Below are 19011 nucleotides of genomic sequence, written 5' to 3'. Positions count from 1 at the left end.
AAGAATAAAAATCTAGGAAATGCCGAAGCGCTGCAATTGACTAAGACATGGACAAAAAAGACGGCCCAAACATACCAAACATGCCCCCGAGGGCACACAAGGCAGAAAAACAAACTCGAAACAAGGTGAAAAAAAGATTAACGAGAAAAAAAGCGAATAAAGAGCGGGGTAATAGGACACACAGAAAAGGGGGGCCGGACAAGGAAGCAAGATATGGCGTAGCAAAAAAGTACATCACAAGAAGGGTAGTTAGAGAAAAAGAAGAGGAAGAATGAAAAGGCTAGTTAGTCACGATTTGATTTCCCAAGTCGACCTCACGAGGGTCGTTATTATTCAATAACCCATTCTTCTCTTTCTTTCTTTTTTGCGATGCGTGGGCCCATCCAGTGGAAGACAAGGAAATAAGGAAAAAGGAATAAGCTGCAACAGAGATGTGCGTTAAAGGGGAACACCAGGAAGTGTCCAGAGTAAGGGAGTGTGTGTGTATGTGGAGATGACAAGCAAGGAAATGTGGCAACCCCCATGGGACAAGGGAAGGGGTTTTCAAAAAAGAGAGCGAGAGATAGCGGGACTGCATGACTGAAATGGCAACTTCAGCAGCGGCCGTCAACGTCACGGAGAGGAAGGAGCTGAGCGGTAGGCTTAACGAAGCGAGAAACCCTTGCGCTTGCCCTTTTCTTCGATGGGCCGGCCGCTCTCCAAGCGGGCTTTCTTTTCCTCTAGTTCCTGGCGCTGCCGGTCTAGCTGGTCCTTCATCTCGCGGTGTCGAGCATAGAGTTCGTCTTCGCTCTGTTTGAGCTTGCTTTCCTTCTCGGAAACCTTCTGCTGGAAGACCATCTTCATCTCGGTCTCCATCTTGGCGAGCTTCTGCTCGTGGAGAGTGCGCTCCTCCTCCTGCTTGACGGCAGGGTTGACCTCCTTGAACACGCTGGGGTCCTGGGCAACACCCATCTGGGTGAGCTTGTCCGAGCGGTAGTTCTCGTAGAGGAAGTTGTTGGTGTGCTCCTTGAGCTCCTCCATGTGGGTGCGGATCAGCATCTGGCGCAGCTTGACGAAGTCGCAGTGCTCCTCGTTGTCGACCTCGATGACACCCCAGGGGTAGCTACGACCACGGACACGGCGGCCGTCGGCGGCGGTGACCTCGGAGTTGGCACCAACGACGGCGAAGGGAACCTTGGACATGATCTCCTGGTTCTCGGCAATAGTCTCCTCATCGTCAAGCTCGTAGCGGGGACCCTCGAAGATCTGGATGGAGTGGTGCTGAATATCGGCAAGGATCTAGATAGTGGGGTGGAATAGAACCAGATTAGTCTCAAGGCAATCAAACAACCCCCAAATGGAAAGAAAAACGGCATAACATGGAAAGAAACATACTCTCTCCTTGAACAGAGCAACCTCCTCGTCGGTCAGGGTATCGGCCTTGGCGATCACAGGGATCAGGTTGACCTTGGTGTGGAGGCGGCGCATGACCTCGATATCCAGAGGCTTGAGGGAGTGGCCAGTAGGCTGGATGAAGTAGACACAGGCGTGGATGCGGTTGTCGACAATGTTGCTGCGGTTAACCTTGTTCTCAGCCTCAAGGTAGGTGTCGAAACGCTGCTCAATGTTCTCGACAATAGGGCGCCACGAGTCGTCGTTGTTGACAAAGTCACCGAAGCCAGGGGTATCAATGACGCTCAGGCGGAGACGGACACCGTTCTCCTCAATGTCGGCGCTGGTGGACTGGATCGACACGGTCTTGGGGATGATGTCGGCATTGGGGCCGGTACGCTCCTTAGGGGGGTAGAGGGAGGTGTTGAACAGGGTGTTGACGAGGGTCGACTTTCCGAGACCAGATTCACCTGTCCGGGAGTGCAGTGTGAGAAATGCTCATGCACAAGCCAATTGGCGGGTAATAGACCGGAAAAGAGCTGTGTATCAATGTACATACCGACAACCATGACGTTGAAGTTGAATCCCTTGCGGACACTCTTGCGGTGCCACTGGTTGGGCAGGTTGGCGAAACCGACATAACCAGTGAGCTTGCGGCGGACCACGTTCTTCATGTCGTTGGCAGCCTGGGCGACGGCCTTGGGGTCGCGCGAGCTGACAGTCTGAGCATTACCGGAGCCCATGGGGTTGGTGCGCTCCACGAAAGGAGACTCCTTGCCGCTGCTGGGCGTGGGAGAGTCGTGGGACGCGACGGAGGAACCGTTCGCAATCGGCGAAGCTAGAGAATTCATCAGCGACTTGTTCTGGTGATCATGGCCGGGTCTCCCTGAGTGGTCGAAATTGTGGTATCGGCTCGGAGAAGGGGGGAAGAGAGTAGAAGCTGCGTACACATGGCGACGGTCTTTGTTTAGTGGAGCTCGTTAGGAGGATACACAACGCGAAAAGGTTCCCTAATCCAACCAAATCATCAGTATTAGATTGTACCCTTGTAGGAGCTTGTCATCATAAGGGACAAGGAAAAAAAGGTCGGCCTGGGGGAGGATTGAAACGAAGATCGAGAATGTCAGGGATTCATACCTAGAGAAACTTGCGTCGGGTCAAAAAAAGGGGGAAGGGAGGAGGGGGAGGAAGGGGGGAAAAGAAGAAGATGGAATCAAAAAGCGAGAGACAAGAAGCAGCTCCAGCAGGGACAGCTCGAAGCGCGCAACAAAAGAGAAATCGAAAGAGAGAGGGAGGATTGGGGGTGGAGAGGAAAGAAGCACTGCCAGTCTGGGAAAGAAAGGGGGGGTTGAGGTTCTCTTGTCGGGTCCAGTGATCTCTCTCTGGCTATTCTGGAGTGGGCGTGGATCGACCCGCGTCAGGCACAACTAACTCTAGCACCACCTCGACTTGCAGTACGATACATCATCTGTCCGGTCCAATGGCACCAGTTGTGACCAGTAATTATTCTTTCTGGGACGACGGTTCCCTCTCATGATTGTGCGAGTCACCGTACATTCCTCGGGTCTTTTGAACTGGGGAATGCGGGCCAGGCTGTGGGAGTATACGGCCAGTTGTCATGTTCTCGACCATGCAAACCCAATCCACTTGTGTATACAGTACATAGAGCGCCTTCAATGGCAAACATTGCTAGTTCTATGTCTAATAGGACTACTCTGCTAGTGAGATAGTTCGTAGTGATATCTGTCGGTCGCGTCTCCTTGCCCGGTTCGAGTAGTTCACAGCTTCGGACTCTCCAAGATCAGGGGTTACGGGGTTTCCGTCACGTGAGCTCCACCGGGTGGATCCGCCTGTTCCGGTAAACTGTTGACAGCACATACTGTGGTCACTCCTTGGAGATATCAAGAGCATTTTATGATCAACTAACGCCAGGATACACAAGGCCCCATCCCATCTCAGGTAGCAAAGAGAAAGAGAAAGAAAAGAAGAGAAAGAACTAGCTATACACATCTATTTCCCAGTCTTGCTCTTCTTCTTGGGCCGGGTTTCCTCCCCCTCGTCCGATCCAGCACCCGCATCGTCATCGTTGTCACCCGCATCACCCATCTCCTCGTCACTGTCCCCACTGCTCTCATGTGCCGAGTCGTACTCCTCCGCAACATCAGAGTCCGACGAGGCATTGAAGTCCTCATCCACTGACTCCTCATCCTCATCTGCCGAGCCACGATCGGCCCGTGCACCCTCCTCGTCGCTCGACTCCATCAGGTCGTCATTGTCGAGGGCGGCCTTCAGAAGGGTTGAGGATTCCTCCAACATCTCATTCTTAATGCGAATGCCCTTGGCCTTGAAGAACTCTTCCAGTGGTTGTTGCTCCTCCCTGTTTTCCTTCGTTAGCATGCAGAAGATACCTAAAGACGGTGCATGTTTCTCTTACCGGTTGATGTTACTGAACTGGTGCTCGCCCAGACCACCCTTGAGGCTGACAGTGATATCAAAGGTTCGGCTGGCTGAAACAGCGCCACCGACACGGGACATGGTCACCACCGCGACATTCTCAAGCTGGATATAGGTAGCAGGCTTGGGAACGAACATGAGACTCTTGTCCAGGAAGTAAAGAGAGCCCTCGTTGGCCTTGATAGAGCACTTGACGCCGTGGTGTCCGTGGTGGCTGATAAAGTCCTTGGACGGCATGATAACCTTCTTGCCAGACAACCCACGGAAGATCTTGGTCACGACCTGGTGAATGGGCTCCTCATAGTGTGCCTGAAGCTTATCACCATACTGCTTTTTCAACAGTTCCCTGTAACAGCGTCAGCTATATGAACTCAACCCGACCGTATTCTCGTGTCCAAACTTACTCTGTCATGTTCAGCTCCAGGCTGATCTCCTCATCCAACTTCAACTGCATGACCAGGAACGGGTAGCGAGTCTGGCCCTGACGAAGAGGGGGATCAAGGCCGAGCACAATCAGAGTATGGGTATCGTCATTCTTCGGAAGCAAGAAGAACTTTTTAATGGCAGAGTATTGGATCTTGTAGTCGTATGTTTTGCCACGGAGACGGAAAGAGGACTCGTACATATCGATATCGAAACGACCTCTGAGAGGGAAATGGTAAGTAACAGAGATCCCCAGCAGAAAATGGAGGAGAGAACAAACCTGGGGGTAAGGTGCAGAACATCCAAGAAAGTCGCAAAAGTATCGCCCGCCACGTCACCGATCTCGGCCTTGTCCATCAAGGTCTCATAGAAGAGGTTCGCCGCATTCTGCTCCTCCACCTCTTCCTCGTTCTCCTCTTCATCACCCTCGGCCTTCTCCTTCTTCACGGCAGTACCGGGGATGTAGAAGCGCATTTCCACCAACTCATCGGGACCTGCTGCAGCCTTTCGGCCGCGATTCTGCGTGCTCCCCGCGGGCTGTCCGTCGGCACCGTTCGCCTGGTCTGCAGAAAGCGCAAACTCAACCGCCACTTCGTTCTTGCCTGCAAGGTTGGTGTTGGAGATCTCGGAGTAGGGGACTTCGAACGCGGGTCGGTTCTGGACACTGAAGGATAGCTCGGCCTTGGTGAACTCGGCTTTGCCCCAGTTCCATCCGCGCAGGGCGTGTTCGCGGGTCTCGACGTTGATGCCGTACCAGATCTTGAAAGCCTTGCTCAGTCGCTCAAAGTCCTAAATGATGAAAATCCGTTAACATGATGTCGGGTCATCGTAGAACGCGCAGCAGTGTATCCGGTGTACCTCTTGGTCAAATCCATCAAGCTGAATGACTCCCGAGTTCCGCGACAAGATCTTCAGCTCGTATCCTTTGGCGGCGCGACTCCACTGGGCGTGGCCGATGTTGCTGCTGTCGAGGGTGAAGGTGTCGCCGCCACCGGAGGGACGCCAGCCCAGACCACTCTCGGCCAGCTTGCATTTTCCCGGTTGCTTCGAGAGGTCCAGGTATATGTTATCAAAGCTCTCCCTATACGTTCAACACGATTAGCTTTGCTCAAAGGCGTCGGGTTTGATGGGACCGAAGAGCTTACATGATGGAGGAGCTCTCGCGGGGATTGAGTCGTCGGTCAGGAATTGAAAGAAAGAAGATTTAGAAAGTTATGACGGATATGACAGGAGATGGAAGCGGGGGTTGGGTGGGTATGGTAGGAGAGAGGGTTTGGAGAGCTCTCAGATTTCTCGGAGGTCGCGTTGCGGCGCGCCGCAGGAGAGGAGGCCACTTTCGCCTTATCGGGTTTAGTGTGGTGCCTGAGTGGTGCCTTGTGTAATGGGCATCCACGAGACACCTGAGATGGAGCTGCAGTTGAGAGGGAAAAGGTCTTGGTGTGAGTATTGCCGAAAAACAATGAACTAGGCGAAATAATCTGAGATGTTATTCAAGAAGGAGGCCGTTTGTAGAATTAAGATATGTTAACGAGGGTTGTGTCCAAATGGTATATTATCATTTTGGCCCGACAGGACCTGGAACTATATTTTCACCCAGGCCTCAGGTCCTGACTAAACACCCCAAGCTCTTCAATTCCAGGTTCACTCACTTCTATCCGAGGCACAGCCGGTAGACAAGGCAGCTTCCGTAGAGAAAATAAAGATATCTTCAATTATTCAATAAATATTGATCAAAGTCTCTTGGAAGAAAAACCCTCTAGGATATTTTATAAGTTCGAAACCTGTGTATGTAGCGAGGCCCTCGAAAAGACATTGATGAACCACCAAGAACTCAATCCAGTCTTACAGTTAGTTAGTTAGTTAGTTACTTTACTTTCTTTTAGTCATCAACAAGTTTCCCTTTCAAACGATCGAAGCGTGAACCAGACTGCAAAGTAGTCTGCGGGTAAGTAACTAAGGGATTTCAAGGGAGGCCGCAGACGATGACTGAGACATCATGTTGGAACTTGGTGGAAACTTGCCCCTTGGCTGATCACCCGGGAGTCGGATACTGCAATTAAGGTTATGAGACTCGATAAATTGGATCATGCAGATGAGACGAACCCTAATTTATTAATCTGTGGCATGGTGAGACCTGCTCTATTTACGGAGATGTACCTACCTCTCTAACGGGTGCATATCAAGTTTCGCCTACGTTTTGATGGTGAGTACAAAGTAGATAAAGATATATTCATAGCTGTTTATGTAGCCCCGGTAGTCAACCTTTGCAAAATTAGTAAACGTAGATGTTTATAGTATAACGACCATCCACGGTGCTCCCTGTGCCCTCGATAGAGTACGTAGACACTGGGGCAATTGACGGAGTCACCAGTGGACCTTGGGTCTATAAATACGCGGCCTTGGTACGGGCTTAGATCTGATTTTTGCGACGGGTTGTTTCAGCCCTGGTATTGAAGATACAACGCAAGTTGAGAACTTATACAGGCCATTCCGCAGAGAAAGACGAGAGGCCGCTGAGCTCGTCTTTCACAAACAAAATCGTCTTTTATAAGGCCGTAGGATATAGATATCTTGTTTTGAATGATTTTGTTTCCTGCACTGGTATAACTGCTTCTCACAGAAGGGATGATTGGGAGGTCTAGAGTTTGAGTGACGGGAGATTTGGTTATTTTGGTAATTTTAACTGTAGATCCTCATTCAACTAGCGGTACAGCCGTCATCTCGACGTAAGTTGAGGTTGTGAAGACTGTATCCAAGTGCTATATAGACAAGTATTGAATATAGTTAGCAATATAACATGATCAGAAGGTCAAGCATTCATTACACGACACGACATTCGATTTACTGTTAGTTCTCCAGCTTTGCATCAGCGTGGCCTGCGACTGGCAGGACTGGCGATCGCATCTCCCACGGCCGGGGTGGGACCACTTGGGACGGAAGGGCTGGTGATGTAAAGAGGTTGATTGGCCAACCCTGTGGATAATCCCCCTTTCGCGTCGGGAAACGGCGTGGCTTGGGTCGGGCCTGGCGTATTTTGATGGGGTTTAGCTCATTTTATTTGGTTTTATTTGGTTTTATCTGGTTTTAGCGGTACCAACAGCCCGTCCATTGTCAGTGACAGTGTTTTGCTCTGTTTGCCTGGTTTCATTTGCGTGTGCCCCTTTCAATCTGCATCTCCAACGCCCAAACCCTCCACTTCTAACCTGCTCACCAACCACCTCCAGTCATTCGTTGATTCTTCATTGCAGTAAGAGGCTTCGGTCTCGACATGCATCCGACATTCTTTTGTATTCTTTAGATTCTTCTTCGTTCTTTCCATGCCACATTCCTTATTACGTTCCTTTCGTCCCACGCGTTAGCCAGGCCTGCGGCCTCCTGAATTCTTAACGACACACTCCCTTGGTCGTCTCACCCACGCTCGCTTCACTTATACTCCCCTCCATCTCCCAACCCGACAGGAGTTCCCATCTCACTGCTGCCTGTCGTCGCTCCCCACACAATGAGGGTTTCTTCATTGTATGGGCCCGCGGCGGCTGGGATCTCGACTTTATTTGCGCTTTTGCCGACCGCACATGCCTTGACCTTCGATGCGGTCTCGATTCCCCAAATCGACCTCTCCTCGCTGGGCCGGGTGACCATCACGGGCGACTTTGATGGTGTATCCCTATACGAATATGAGGGCCAGTCCGAAATCACCCAGCGCCAGGGCTCGTCCATTTTGACCCCGCTTCCCAATGGCATTCTTACGAACCTCTCGTCTGCTGACGCACAGATCCGAGACATGTGCGCCTTCACGAACAAGGACGGTACCTTGGCTGGGATATTCGTGGGCGGTAACTTCACTACGCTGGGAGGTGTCGAATCGCCCGGCGCGGCTTTGTTCAACCCCAATTCCAGCGTTGTCACAGCCTTGCCGGGCCTGACGGGCTCGATCTCGGCCGTGCTCTGCGACCAGGACACCAACCGTGTCTACGTTGGTGGAGATTTCACCCACAAAAACACATCCAATGCCATCGCATGGTCTCCCAGCGATGGCTGGACTGATCTCGCTTTTGATGGAGTCAACGGCCCCGTCAACTCGATCATCAAGGGTGATAATGGCCATATCATCTTCGGAGGATCCTTTGATGGCCTTGGCAACTCCACTAGCTCGTCTAACAACAAGCAGATCCTCAACTTGCAGAATGCGACTATCACCTCCGATGCTGAATCTGCCCTGACTGGCTACATCGATCCCCGCAATGTGATCTGTTCGAGTAGCGGCGAGGCGGGCGCGGGAAAGACCTGGTTGCTCCACGACTATGCCCCTGGCTTCTGGCGTGCGTACTTCGGATTTACTTTCAACCCGACAAAAGTTCGCCTTTACAACACCCACTTGGATGGACGCGGTACCAAAAGCTTCTTGTTCCGAGCTCTTCCCGACGATGGTATTATGAATATGACGTACACGGATGACTCGGGAAATGTGGTTCATTGCGACTCCTCCTGCCCGCTCTCTGACAGTACTAGCGAAAAATACCGCGATTTCACTTTGGTGAACCCCGTTGGTATGGAGGGATTCCAGATTGAAATTCTGGATTGGTACGGCCAAGGTGCTGGATTGAACGGCATTGAAGTTTTCCAGGACCAGATTCTGTCTTATGCTGTTGATGCGTTCAACGAGCCCAGCTGTGCGGGACTTGATTACCCTTCCAAATCCACTCACACTGGCTCTTGGACTGTCGATGATGCCGGGTACATTTCATCGTCGGTGACTGACCCCACCGACAGCAGCACCTCGGTCGTCTTCTACCCCGATATCAAGGAGTCCGGCAACTACACCATTCTTTTTTACACCCCCGGATGTATTCAAGACAACAGCTGTAGCTCGCGTGGTATGGCGAATGTTACGGCCACCGTTGCGACTGGTACCGATGCCTCGCAGCCATCCCCAACGACCATCTATCAGACCAACGACTACGATAAATATGACACCTTGTACTCTGGATATGTTGATGCCAGCAGTGATTCTTTCCGCCCCAGCGTTACCCTTCGGCCTATTTCAGGCCAGGGAGCTTTCACACTTGTGGCGTCAAAGGTTCGCTTTGAACTGCTCTCAAACACAACCAGCGGTGGTCTGAATGGTCTGTATGACTTTGACCCTTCCTCCGGGACGACCTCCAACCTTGATAGTTCCGACATCAATACGGCTGGCAACTCCCTGGACAAGGATGCCGTGATCATGAGTCTGGCTGAAAATAACGGTATCGTCTACGTGGCTGGCAACTTCACTACCAAGACAATCCACAACGTCATGTCTATCACCGATGGCAACGCAACGGCAATGCCTAGCGGCGGTCTGAACTCCGAGGTACTTGCCATGACTACCCTCAATGATGTCTTGTACGTCGGAGGTCAGTTTACCGATACTTCTGACGGCGGCGCCGACGGTCTTAACCATGTGGCTTCCTACTCCTTCTCCTCCAAGAAGTGGTCGTCCCTAGGTGAAGGCCTTAACGGTCAGGTCGATTCCATCTACCCGATCAAGCTGAACGTGTCGACGGCCATCAATGAGACCACTATTGCCGTAAGCGGTAAGTTCAACCAGATCCGTGCCACCAGTGATCACCCGGCCGTTTTCGTTGCCGGCTTTGCCATCTGGGTGCCTTCCAAGAAGGCCTGGCTGCAGAGCCTCAATGATACTCAAATGGAGTTTGCAGGGCAACTCTCTGCTGTAACCTCCTATAACGATACCGCCATCCTTGCCGGCAGCCTCGCTACGGATGGGATCACTGCGTCTGGCGCCGTCTCGTTGCAAAACCCCAACGACCTGACCTTGGTGCCTCTGTCCATGAACACAAACCACTCTACCTCTAGCGTTGGAATCATCACGGGTGTCTATGATACCGAATCTAGCCGCAACTTGACCATTGTTGGTGGCCAGTTCACTGCGCTGAGCAGCAATGGCTCTGCGATTCACAATGTTGCCTTCCTGAATGGTACCGAAGAGAAGATCTTCGGCCTGCCTCAGGGTCTGGACAACAACTCCACTGTCTACGCAATGGCGGTGTACAACAATACTCTGTTCCTCGGTGGCAACATCACTGGAACCATCGCGGACTCCAGTGTCAGCGGCGTGGTGGCCTACGACTTGTCAAGCAACTCGTTCATGGACAACCAGCCCTGGTCTCTGACGGGTCAGAATTCTGGTATCAACTCTCTCGCGCTGAGACCTGGTTCATCCGAGCTCTATTTCGGCGGCAATTTTGACTCCGCTGGCTCGCTCCCTTGCACTACTGTCTGTGCTCTGGATACCTCGCTCAACACATGGAGCTGGCCTGGTGCGTCTATCAGCGGTACTGTCATGTCTCTTACCTGGGCTAGCTCAAACACTTTGTACGCCGTTGGTGATATCGAGATTGGCGATAACAAGACTGTTGTCGCCACTTTCAGCAAGAAGACATCAGCCTGGACCGCCTTCTCTGGCGCATCCACCTCTGATATTACAGGGACCGTGACTGCTTTTGCTCCTGCTAGTGAGGACGTCTCCAACTTCTGGCTTGGTGGCACCTCCACCAATGGCTCGGCCTTCCTCCTGAACTACGATGGATCGAAGTTCCGTTCTGCGGGTTCTTTGTTCTCCAAGGGCACGACCATTCGTGGTATGGATATTCTTCCCATCAACCAGGATCATTCGTCTGTCTCTTTGTTGAAGAATGACCAGACGCTGTTGATCATGGGCGAGCTTGTCATCCCAGACTTCGGCAATGCCTCTGCGGCTCTGTACAACGGAACCGCTGTCACGCCGTTCATCCTTTCGTCCAAGTATAACGGTGAACCTGGTAGTATGTCGCACTTGTTCACGGAGAACCAGAACCCGTACACAAACCAATGTGAGTAATCCCACAGTTCCTTCATCTTGTCCGATCATCACTGACCCATCTCAGCATCCCACCACTCCAATGGCATTGTTGTCCTGGTTGCCTTCTGCTGCGCTCTGGGCTGTGTCTTCCTTATCGTCGCTGCCGGCGTCATCGCCAATAAGATCCAGCGCCGTCGCCAGGGCTACAGTGCTGCACCCCAGACCTTCGGTACAGACCGACCGACTGACATGCAGCGCGTGCCACCAGAGTACCTCTTCAACTCCCTACGCCAACCCAACCCCGGCGCCCCAGTTATCTAATGAATGCACCCCCCACCCCCTCCATCCGCTTGCACAAAATTCTCTTCTTCCCGCCCTCTTATCCCCAAGAAAGGCGTTCTGTTTGTGGTCAACATTTTTCCCCCTTCTTCTTCTGGAAGCAGCGTCTGCTTATACCCCCCCTTGCAACCTTTCCCTCACTTAATGTCTGATTCCTTTTTGATTTCGCTAGCGCTTCTCGTGTGGTTGTTTCCGCGCTAGCCTTGTCTCCTTGCAAGTACTACTTTGTCTGTATGTGTGTCCGTGTGGCGGATCTGTTGCCCGTCCTGACTCGATTTGTCTCCTCGATTTTTTCCCCATTGTGCATATGCCGCTACATATACATGTGTACATGTGACACTTGTATGTAACTTTGTGAATACGTCCTGGGGACGTGGATAATACTACGAACTACCTTGTCTCATTCAAGACCTGCTGCTTCTCTTCTAAATTTACATAGTACTCTGGTAGTCTGGCTGGTCTTTGTTTAGCTCGGCGGAGATTGAGGAAACCTTAAAAGTTACTAGAATTAGGTTTCGGCAGGACTAGTTAAGAGCTGTTCCGAGTAAACTCGATCCCTTGAGAGCCAACACAATGATATAGTAATAGATGTAGAAAGATTAGACTAGGGATAGGTGAGCTTTCTTCCCAGTCAAATCCAATAGAGATCTGTCATACAAGAGATTCTGCAGATCTGGAAGGGTAAACGGCCCTCTCTCCATTCAATCTTCTGGGCGGCTCGAAAGTCCCACGACGCAGAGTCTTGTCAACACTCGTTAGCATGTTCGTCGGGCTGGATTAATAAACACCAAAGAAATGAGTGCTTTCACTAACTTAACTAGAACTAGTTCTGGTTCGCTTATCAGTCAGCACCGCTAGTTGCATGGACAAGCTGCGGCACCCGATTGATGATACTTCTCAAAATAACTTTATGCCTAAAGGCTCACCGCCTTGAAGGCCGCCTTATGCTGACAAGATCTTACAGCTAAAGCGGGCCCACAGACCTCAGATCTCACCTAAGAGCTGCAATCTAGGCCCCCGCTATCCTCCTACTTCAGGTAGCCTTATCACAGATCTGTTCACCACCATTACGCCTTTTGAATGTATTAGTTCTAATTAAGTCTTAGCTATGAAGCTAACTCCTCTTTTTAGGAGAGGGCTATTGAGAAAGGAGTCGTTTTTGTATGGCGAAGATTCAAGACACCGCTGAGTCACGTGTACGCCACTAATGACTAGCGTAAAACTAAAAGATGATACGTACAAAAGATGATGTAGAATATAATTGGACAACGGGAACGATTTGTCATTTTCTGCCGGCATAATCGTGCATAAATTGAGGGTTCGAACAATAAGCATCTCTCAGACGCCGGATTTGGACATCGAAGCCAAGAGTCATGCGTTTCTTACGGTAGCAGTATAAGTACAGATTATTAACCCTCAAACTTGCGCCCACCCCATCCCAACCCTCTGCTTGTGAGAATTTATTTCACTTGCTCATCAATCATGGCTGTGGAAGGGTTTCTTTCCGTATCTATAGTCATTCGTCTCATCGGCGTCTACGTCGCATATCAGATCCTACGGACTTTGTATAATATCTCCCCCTTCCACCCGCTCAGCCATATTCCCGGCCCAAAACTGGCTGCTGCAACATGGATGTACGAGGCGTGGTTCGATCTAATTCAGGGCGGCATGTATACGAAGGAGATTAAAAGGATGCATGAAGTATACGGTAAGATGGCGTCTTCCACTCCACAATTCCCAATTCCCACAATCCCCCATATTTAAAGCGGAGACCTACTGTTACAGGGCCCGTTGTACGCATTAACCCCGAAGAACTCCATTTCAACGACATAGCATTCATCGACGAGATCTACGCCGGAAAAGGCCGCAGGCGCGACAAGCAGAAGCACTCTTTGGAGTTTATGGCTGGACCTGTTCGCGATGGGATGTTTGCTACGGCTGAACACGATCTCCATCGGATTCGACGGAGTGCTATGAACAAGTTCTTTTCGAAGGCGCAGATTGCGAAGCTTGAGTCTTTGATTAAAGAACTTGCCAATGAGCTTTGTGATAAGATTATCCGTCTTGGTATGTTGAGGTTACGCCAGAAAAGTTGGCCGAGGTGTGGGTTCTGTGCTGACGGTGATAGAAACAAATGCTGGGAAGCCATTTGATATTACCGAGGCTTATAGTTGTTTCACTGCGGATGTGATATCAGGATACTGTTTTGGAGAGACGTTTGGATTTTTAAAGCAGGTATGAACGATGTGTTTTATAACTCCAAGCTTAGAAAGCTATAATCAAGTAAACCAGAACCATGTTCTCTGACAATGTTTCGACAGGAAAACTGGGAGCCGAATTTCAGAAAGCCTCTATACGGTGCTCTCAAATCAATGTACACTTTTCGGTTCTTGCCATTTTTGAAGATTCTGGTTGACATTGCACCGCTCTTCGCGGACTGGCTCGAAGAGGACATCCGTGTTATGTTGAAAGAATCGAATGAGACGATGCCTGCTCGTGTACAGAAGGCCAGAAAGGAACACGAGGCTGGCGTGAATCCCCAATTCCCAAGTATCTTCAGTGATCTCCTCAATTCCTCGTTACCGGAACATGAGAAGACGGATCTTCGAATCGGTGGCGAAGGATGTGCTATGATTGGGGCTGGGACTGAGACTACTGCAGTAAGTTTCTTTCTATAATCAAGTCAGATCACTTGATCAATATTTCTAACTTGACATCGTGAAGTGGACACTCTCCGTAGTGACAGTATATCTTCTAAAACAACCCGAAACTCTCGCCCCTCTCACAAAAGAACTCCAAGAAGCAGACGCTCTAAATCTATCTTGGTTCTCCCTCGAAAAACTGCCTTATTTAACAGCAGTAGTAACCGAGGCCCTCCGTCTTTCGTACGGCGTTTCAGGAAGACTACCCCGTATTGCACCGACCGAGAACCTCCTCTACCAAGGCAAGTTCCGGGGGCGAGAGATCGAATATGTGATTCCATCGGGTACACCCATGGGCATGTCCAATGCCATCAATCATCACAATGAAGATATCTTCCCGGATTCGCACGAGTTCAAACCAGAGCGATGGCTCAATATCGATGAGGCTCAGAGGTTCCGGATGGAGAATAGTCTGACTTCATTTTCGAAGGGTAGTAGGCAGTGTATTGGGCAAAAGTGAGTACACCGAAAAATCTTAAACTTTTGAGTCTGTTGGTTAATGGTTATGTGATAGTTTGGCGTCTTGCAATATGTACGTTGGGTTGGCAGCTCTGACGCTCCGCATTTTCCCACGGATGAAGTTGTTTGAGACGGACGTGGATGATGTGGAATATGACCACGACTTGTGGAATCCTGCTCCCAAGTATAGTAGCAAGGGTGTGAGAGCTATTTTATTGTGAGATACTCGAGGTTTATCGATGATGATGAAATCTTCAGTGCATCTGGAAAGGGCCGGTGAGTGATGAGAAGGTCGAGGCAGGCTTAGTGACCCGAATTTGAACTAAATCTCTTTGATTTGGACTTTTTACCTCAACTTGTCTTGTTTTTTATTTAATGAGTCTTTACGGCTCATTCGCTTCTCATTGATTGTGACAAGTAACGATATATGAATTTGAAAATAGGGGAGCAAGATTGGATGAACATAACTCCCAGACTAACTTGCTATCGAAATCACTCGGTTTCAACCTAATTAACAAAGATTACCTATCCACCATGTAGTTAAGCCACCTCGGCTTCCACGATAGCCTGAGGTGCTAGTGGTGACCTCCAGACCTTAACAAAACGGTAACCCGCTGCCTCAATTAGTGTGCGGAATTCAGTCTCCGTTCTCTCTTGCCCAACAACAAAAGCCATCATGGTAAGGTCAAAAAAGGTCGTTTGATGGTGTGCTGACTTGTCCGGGACGACGTGATCATCAATCGGCAGCTTACTGTATCCAAGCTTCAGGGCGTCTCTTAGCATTTCTAAAATTTTATGAGCGGGCTTTTCAGACCAATCGTGAACTATGCTATGCATGTAGTACACGCGAGCTCCTGAGGTAAGCGATTAGTGTCCCTAAAGTTGGTTGATATTATAGGGATATACACACCTTTGATAGGCTGTGGCGTGAAAAAATCATGCGCCATCTTGTTCACCGGTTCTGGACATTTCGAGTTTGCAATCACACCGGGCAGGTCTTGAAGATACAATCGCGCGGCTGTATCTGGATACACCTGCCGGAATTTCTCAATATAATGACCTATATTTCCTCCAATGTCCACCAAGAGAGGCAGGTTGGGATCGGACCCATTTACAAAAGCTGTCGGCAGGTATAACGTCCAGCCGACTTGCCTGACGAGCCATAATACCGTCCATCAGTTGATTGAAAGAGTTGCCCTCGCGAGGGTGTTCTGCGTAATAGTGAAATAAGTCTCCCTTGTAGCCTTTAGCGTCCTGGAAGATGCCGTTGGCTGGGTTTGTGGGAGGCTTGTAGTCGTTATTTTGGAGAAATTCTGGCATCTTATGGAAGCTTGGGAGACTTCCATTATAGCTGGAATCAAACTTAGCGTTTATCAAAGAAAGGTCAAATCTAATGATCCTCCATGTTAGCGGTACACTTACAGCCAATTGATCCATTCTCCAAATTTAGGCTGCAGGAGGGAGATCGAGAATTCCGTAGGCTTGAAAACGTTGGCGGACACCTCTTGTAGCACATGTTTGTTGCCAGATGTCGGAGAATCCGAGCTGCAAGATTTGTATGTTCAGCTACGTATACCCAATCGAGATATTTTGGTCTTGCAATTGGAATTTATTCAAGGCGCCCGACTGACCAAGAAGCGAAGGATCACAATTGACCATGGCAGTGAGCTTGTCACTATCTTCAGTCGAGTTACCTATTGAGTCCCATTTTTCGAACAGTTGCAAGTCCTTGGCTGTCTTCAAACTTGCGACTAGGGCTGGCTGAAGGTTTGTTGTTCAACTATGCAAACAAGCCAAGGGCATGAACATTTACCTGGCTCATACATAGCCTTGAAACAGTCTCCCATGGTGTCTCGAGGCGACTGACAAGAGCGTAAGCAGCCAGAAGCGGCTTATTACGGTCGCCGTCAGTGTCGAAATCATCAGCCTTGATGCTGTCCAGATTCTTAATCACCGAGTCGAGTGACTTCTTAGATCCAGCCATAATTAAGCTGTAGAGCTATCGTACTTTTGAAGCCAAGTATAGTTTTCAGAAACTTAGTTGCTTGTAACTGACAGGGATTATGAGGGGGTGGAATGGAAGCTTACGGTCAGACAGCTTGCATAAATTGCATAAACCCCGCTCGCTATAGATACTGTACGGAGTAGTTGGCTGCTCATAAAATGCAGAAGCTTGTCTCATATCGAGCTCTTTAGAGTGGCTGGATTCGACCAATAGGAGGACCTGCAAGTCCAGTAATCAACCCCACTAACTTAACTAATCTGAACTGACAAACTACTGAGGAAGCACCTCTAGACCTACCTACTCAGGCAACAAGCCCACAAACGGGATGGAGAGTCATCATCCTTCGAAACGCCTGCGGCGCAGCACTAAAAGGTGCTACGAATGTATGGGGTTGTCACGTTTTTGGTCCTTTTAAAACTCGCTAACCCACACCAGGCAGGAGGCGCAAGGTAAAATGTCAATTAGCCTCTGAGGACGTGGCAGCTTGCTCTGAGTGCCTTCGAACTGGTGCTCAATGCACTCTACAAGCCCCGGAGACACAATCCAATGCATCATCGACAACTCTATCCGACCACGATGGACGACTCGAGCGCATAGAGCAATTGCTGCGTACTCTAGTTGATAGCCAAGAGTCATGCAAATTACCTCCCAAAAATGAGATTGATTTACAGCAACCATTGAACTGGGATGAAATCTTGGATCAAGACTTGTTTTCCGATCAATTTGGCATACCCACGCCATCGGGACTTTCCTTGCCACAGGAACAATGTTCCAAGCCGCATCAAGTGCAGCTGCCTCTGCTTCAATACAAAGATGAAACAGCCAAGCAAATTCTCCTTGAACTTCTCCCATCTGAAGCGGACGCTTCCAGCATAGCCAGTCATACCGGAGTGTGGGCGATGGAACTTCCGAACCCTCCCGGAGCGATTTGGAAACTTGGAGACAAGTCACCGGTTCGCGACATTAGTGCTGCAGCACAATTCAGTACCATGGGAATAGCGAAGGCGATTTTGTTCTTTGCGTTGAGCATACAACAACTACCTCCTGATTACAAGACCAGTCAACTCCAGATGGCCGATGTTGATGATCATGTCCGGCGGTATACCCAAGTTGTGGGTACCTTGGTTCTCGCTCATGAGGAGATGTCATGCTCCACCGAGGGACTAGAATGCCTGCTCCTCCTGGGCATGATCCATATAAATGAAGGAGATCTCAAGCAAGCATGGATGAAGTTCAGAAGAGCGCTGGATGTTGCACGGCTTCTGGGGTTTCACAAAAGCTATGAGCCTTCCATACGCCAATCAACATCTCCAGAGTTGGCGTTTCATCGTCGATTGTGGCTGTCATCTGTCATGGGAGATAGCTTCTGCAGTCTAATTCTCGGGTTTGAGACCGGGGCTACGCAGCCATTCGGTCCGGATTATTCCTGGGATGATCCATCTGCAGATGAGAATGCCAACTTTCAACGTCGGCTGTGCATCTTATCAGCCCAGTTGAGCCAAAGAAATTTGTTTGGACTCCAGAATAGTCTTGAAGAGGCAAAGTCCATAAATACTGCCATTGAAGGGCTGCAGAATGCCATGCCAGACTCATGGTGGCAAAGACCTGATCTTCAGGAAGAGCAATCTCTGAACTGTGCTCGGGAATACGATCGGTTACTCTCGCACTTGTGGTTCTTCTTACTTCAAATCCTTGCCAACGTTCCATTTTTGTTCGCACTGGAAGCCGACGCAGTGCAGTATCGTGATCGGTGTCTAGAAGCGTCGAAGACGACTCTATACAGATATCTCGGTCTATGTCTAGCTGGAACAAATCGAATCCACTGCAGAGCGGCCGAAATCGCCGCCTTCGTTGCCTCTCTGGCTTTAATTATCGGCCTGAGCAAGGATACTGGCCCGGAATCTTCGAAACCGCTCAAATCCGACATCATCCTGTTGGAGCAAATCGTTGACTCTTTGGCGGCTCTTGGCCGGAGCTCTGCGCGAGAACATTTCGCCCTGAAGAGTTCCGAAATACTCACGACTGTACTGGGAAAACTGAAGGTGGGAGATTCTGCGATCTCAACCCATCGGGGTGAAAAGAGAAAAGCGACAGACACTGCGATTACCAATTATGCAACAAGACAGGTAGGCTTGCATGAACTACTGATTGCCTCGGTGAAGAATGCTCTTGGGAAGCAACTTGTCACACATATTCTTGATATTGATGATACGATCTGACTTTACTTCTATACAATGAATCTGATCTGCAGAGTCGACATCAATGTCCTCAAGATCCGCAGATTCGTTCACGAGATACCCTTTGCGAGTAACATCAATCCACCATGAAAAGGAGAAATAATCAATTAGACGTTCTCAAATCTATCTCTCTTCAAATAAAATCTATACCAATAACGCCCTTAGTGTCTTACCACGAAA

The 19011-nt window shown here is 49.8% G+C and overlaps 6 protein-coding genes across 6 annotated transcripts; 3 read left to right on the top strand and 3 right to left on the bottom strand.

The window, feature by feature from the left end:
• Positions 1–642: 642 nt before the first annotated feature.
• Positions 643–2323, bottom strand: aspB (septin AspB; the record flags this gene model as incomplete). The annotated part of the gene is made up of 4 exons (XM_056906083.1): positions 643–1278; positions 1375–1841; positions 1931–2209; positions 2320–2323. 4 exons carry the CDS (start codon positions 2321–2323, stop codon positions 643–645), a joined length of 1386 nt encoding a protein of 461 aa, XP_056770190.1.
• Positions 2324–3381: 1058 nt separating this feature from the next.
• Positions 3382–5328, bottom strand: N7458_002699 (FACT complex subunit POB3; the record flags this gene model as incomplete). Its single annotated transcript, XM_056906082.1, has 5 exons — positions 3382–3748; positions 3806–4171; positions 4230–4469; positions 4529–5037; positions 5107–5328. Coding segments are annotated over 5 exons (1704 nt in total), but the record flags the coding sequence as incomplete, so codon positions are not given.
• Positions 5329–7747: 2419 nt separating this feature from the next.
• Positions 7748–11410, top strand: N7458_002698 (uncharacterized protein; the record flags this gene model as incomplete). Its single annotated transcript, XM_056906081.1, has 2 exons — positions 7748–11120; positions 11175–11410. The coding sequence occupies 2 exons, from the start codon at positions 7748–7750 to the stop codon at positions 11408–11410; spliced, it is 3609 nt and encodes a 1202-aa protein (XP_056770188.1).
• A 1500-nt stretch (positions 11411–12910) lies between these two features.
• Positions 12911–14910, top strand: N7458_002697 (cytochrome P450; the record flags this gene model as incomplete). The annotated part of the gene is made up of 7 exons (XM_056906080.1): positions 12911–13136; positions 13214–13495; positions 13557–13663; positions 13750–14088; positions 14153–14586; positions 14645–14789; positions 14848–14910. 7 exons carry the CDS (start codon positions 12911–12913, stop codon positions 14908–14910), a joined length of 1596 nt encoding a protein of 531 aa, XP_056770187.1.
• A 219-nt stretch (positions 14911–15129) lies between these two features.
• N7458_002696 (uncharacterized protein) lies at positions 15130–16573 on the bottom strand (the record flags this gene model as incomplete). The annotated part of the gene is made up of 6 exons (XM_056906079.1): positions 15130–15443; positions 15500–15623; positions 15697–15940; positions 16012–16134; positions 16166–16350; positions 16403–16573. 6 exons carry the CDS (start codon positions 16571–16573, stop codon positions 15130–15132), a joined length of 1161 nt encoding a protein of 386 aa, XP_056770186.1.
• Positions 16574–16919: 346 nt separating this feature from the next.
• N7458_002695 (Zn(II)2Cys6 transcription factor) lies at positions 16920–18813 on the top strand (the record flags this gene model as incomplete). Its single annotated transcript, XM_056906078.1, has 2 exons — positions 16920–16977; positions 17030–18813. 2 exons carry the CDS (start codon positions 16920–16922, stop codon positions 18811–18813), a joined length of 1842 nt encoding a protein of 613 aa, XP_056770185.1.
• Positions 18814–19011: the final 198 nt, after the last annotated feature.

Source organism: Penicillium daleae (genome assembly GCF_028827525.1).
Source record: "Penicillium daleae strain IBT 16125 chromosome Unknown utg000002l_segment0_segment0, whole genome shotgun sequence".
NCBI classification, from domain to species: Eukaryota; Fungi; Ascomycota; class Eurotiomycetes; order Eurotiales; family Aspergillaceae; genus Penicillium; species Penicillium daleae.
The sequence above is the reverse complement of the archived record's forward strand: the minus strand, read 5'-3'. Positions and strand labels throughout refer to the sequence as shown.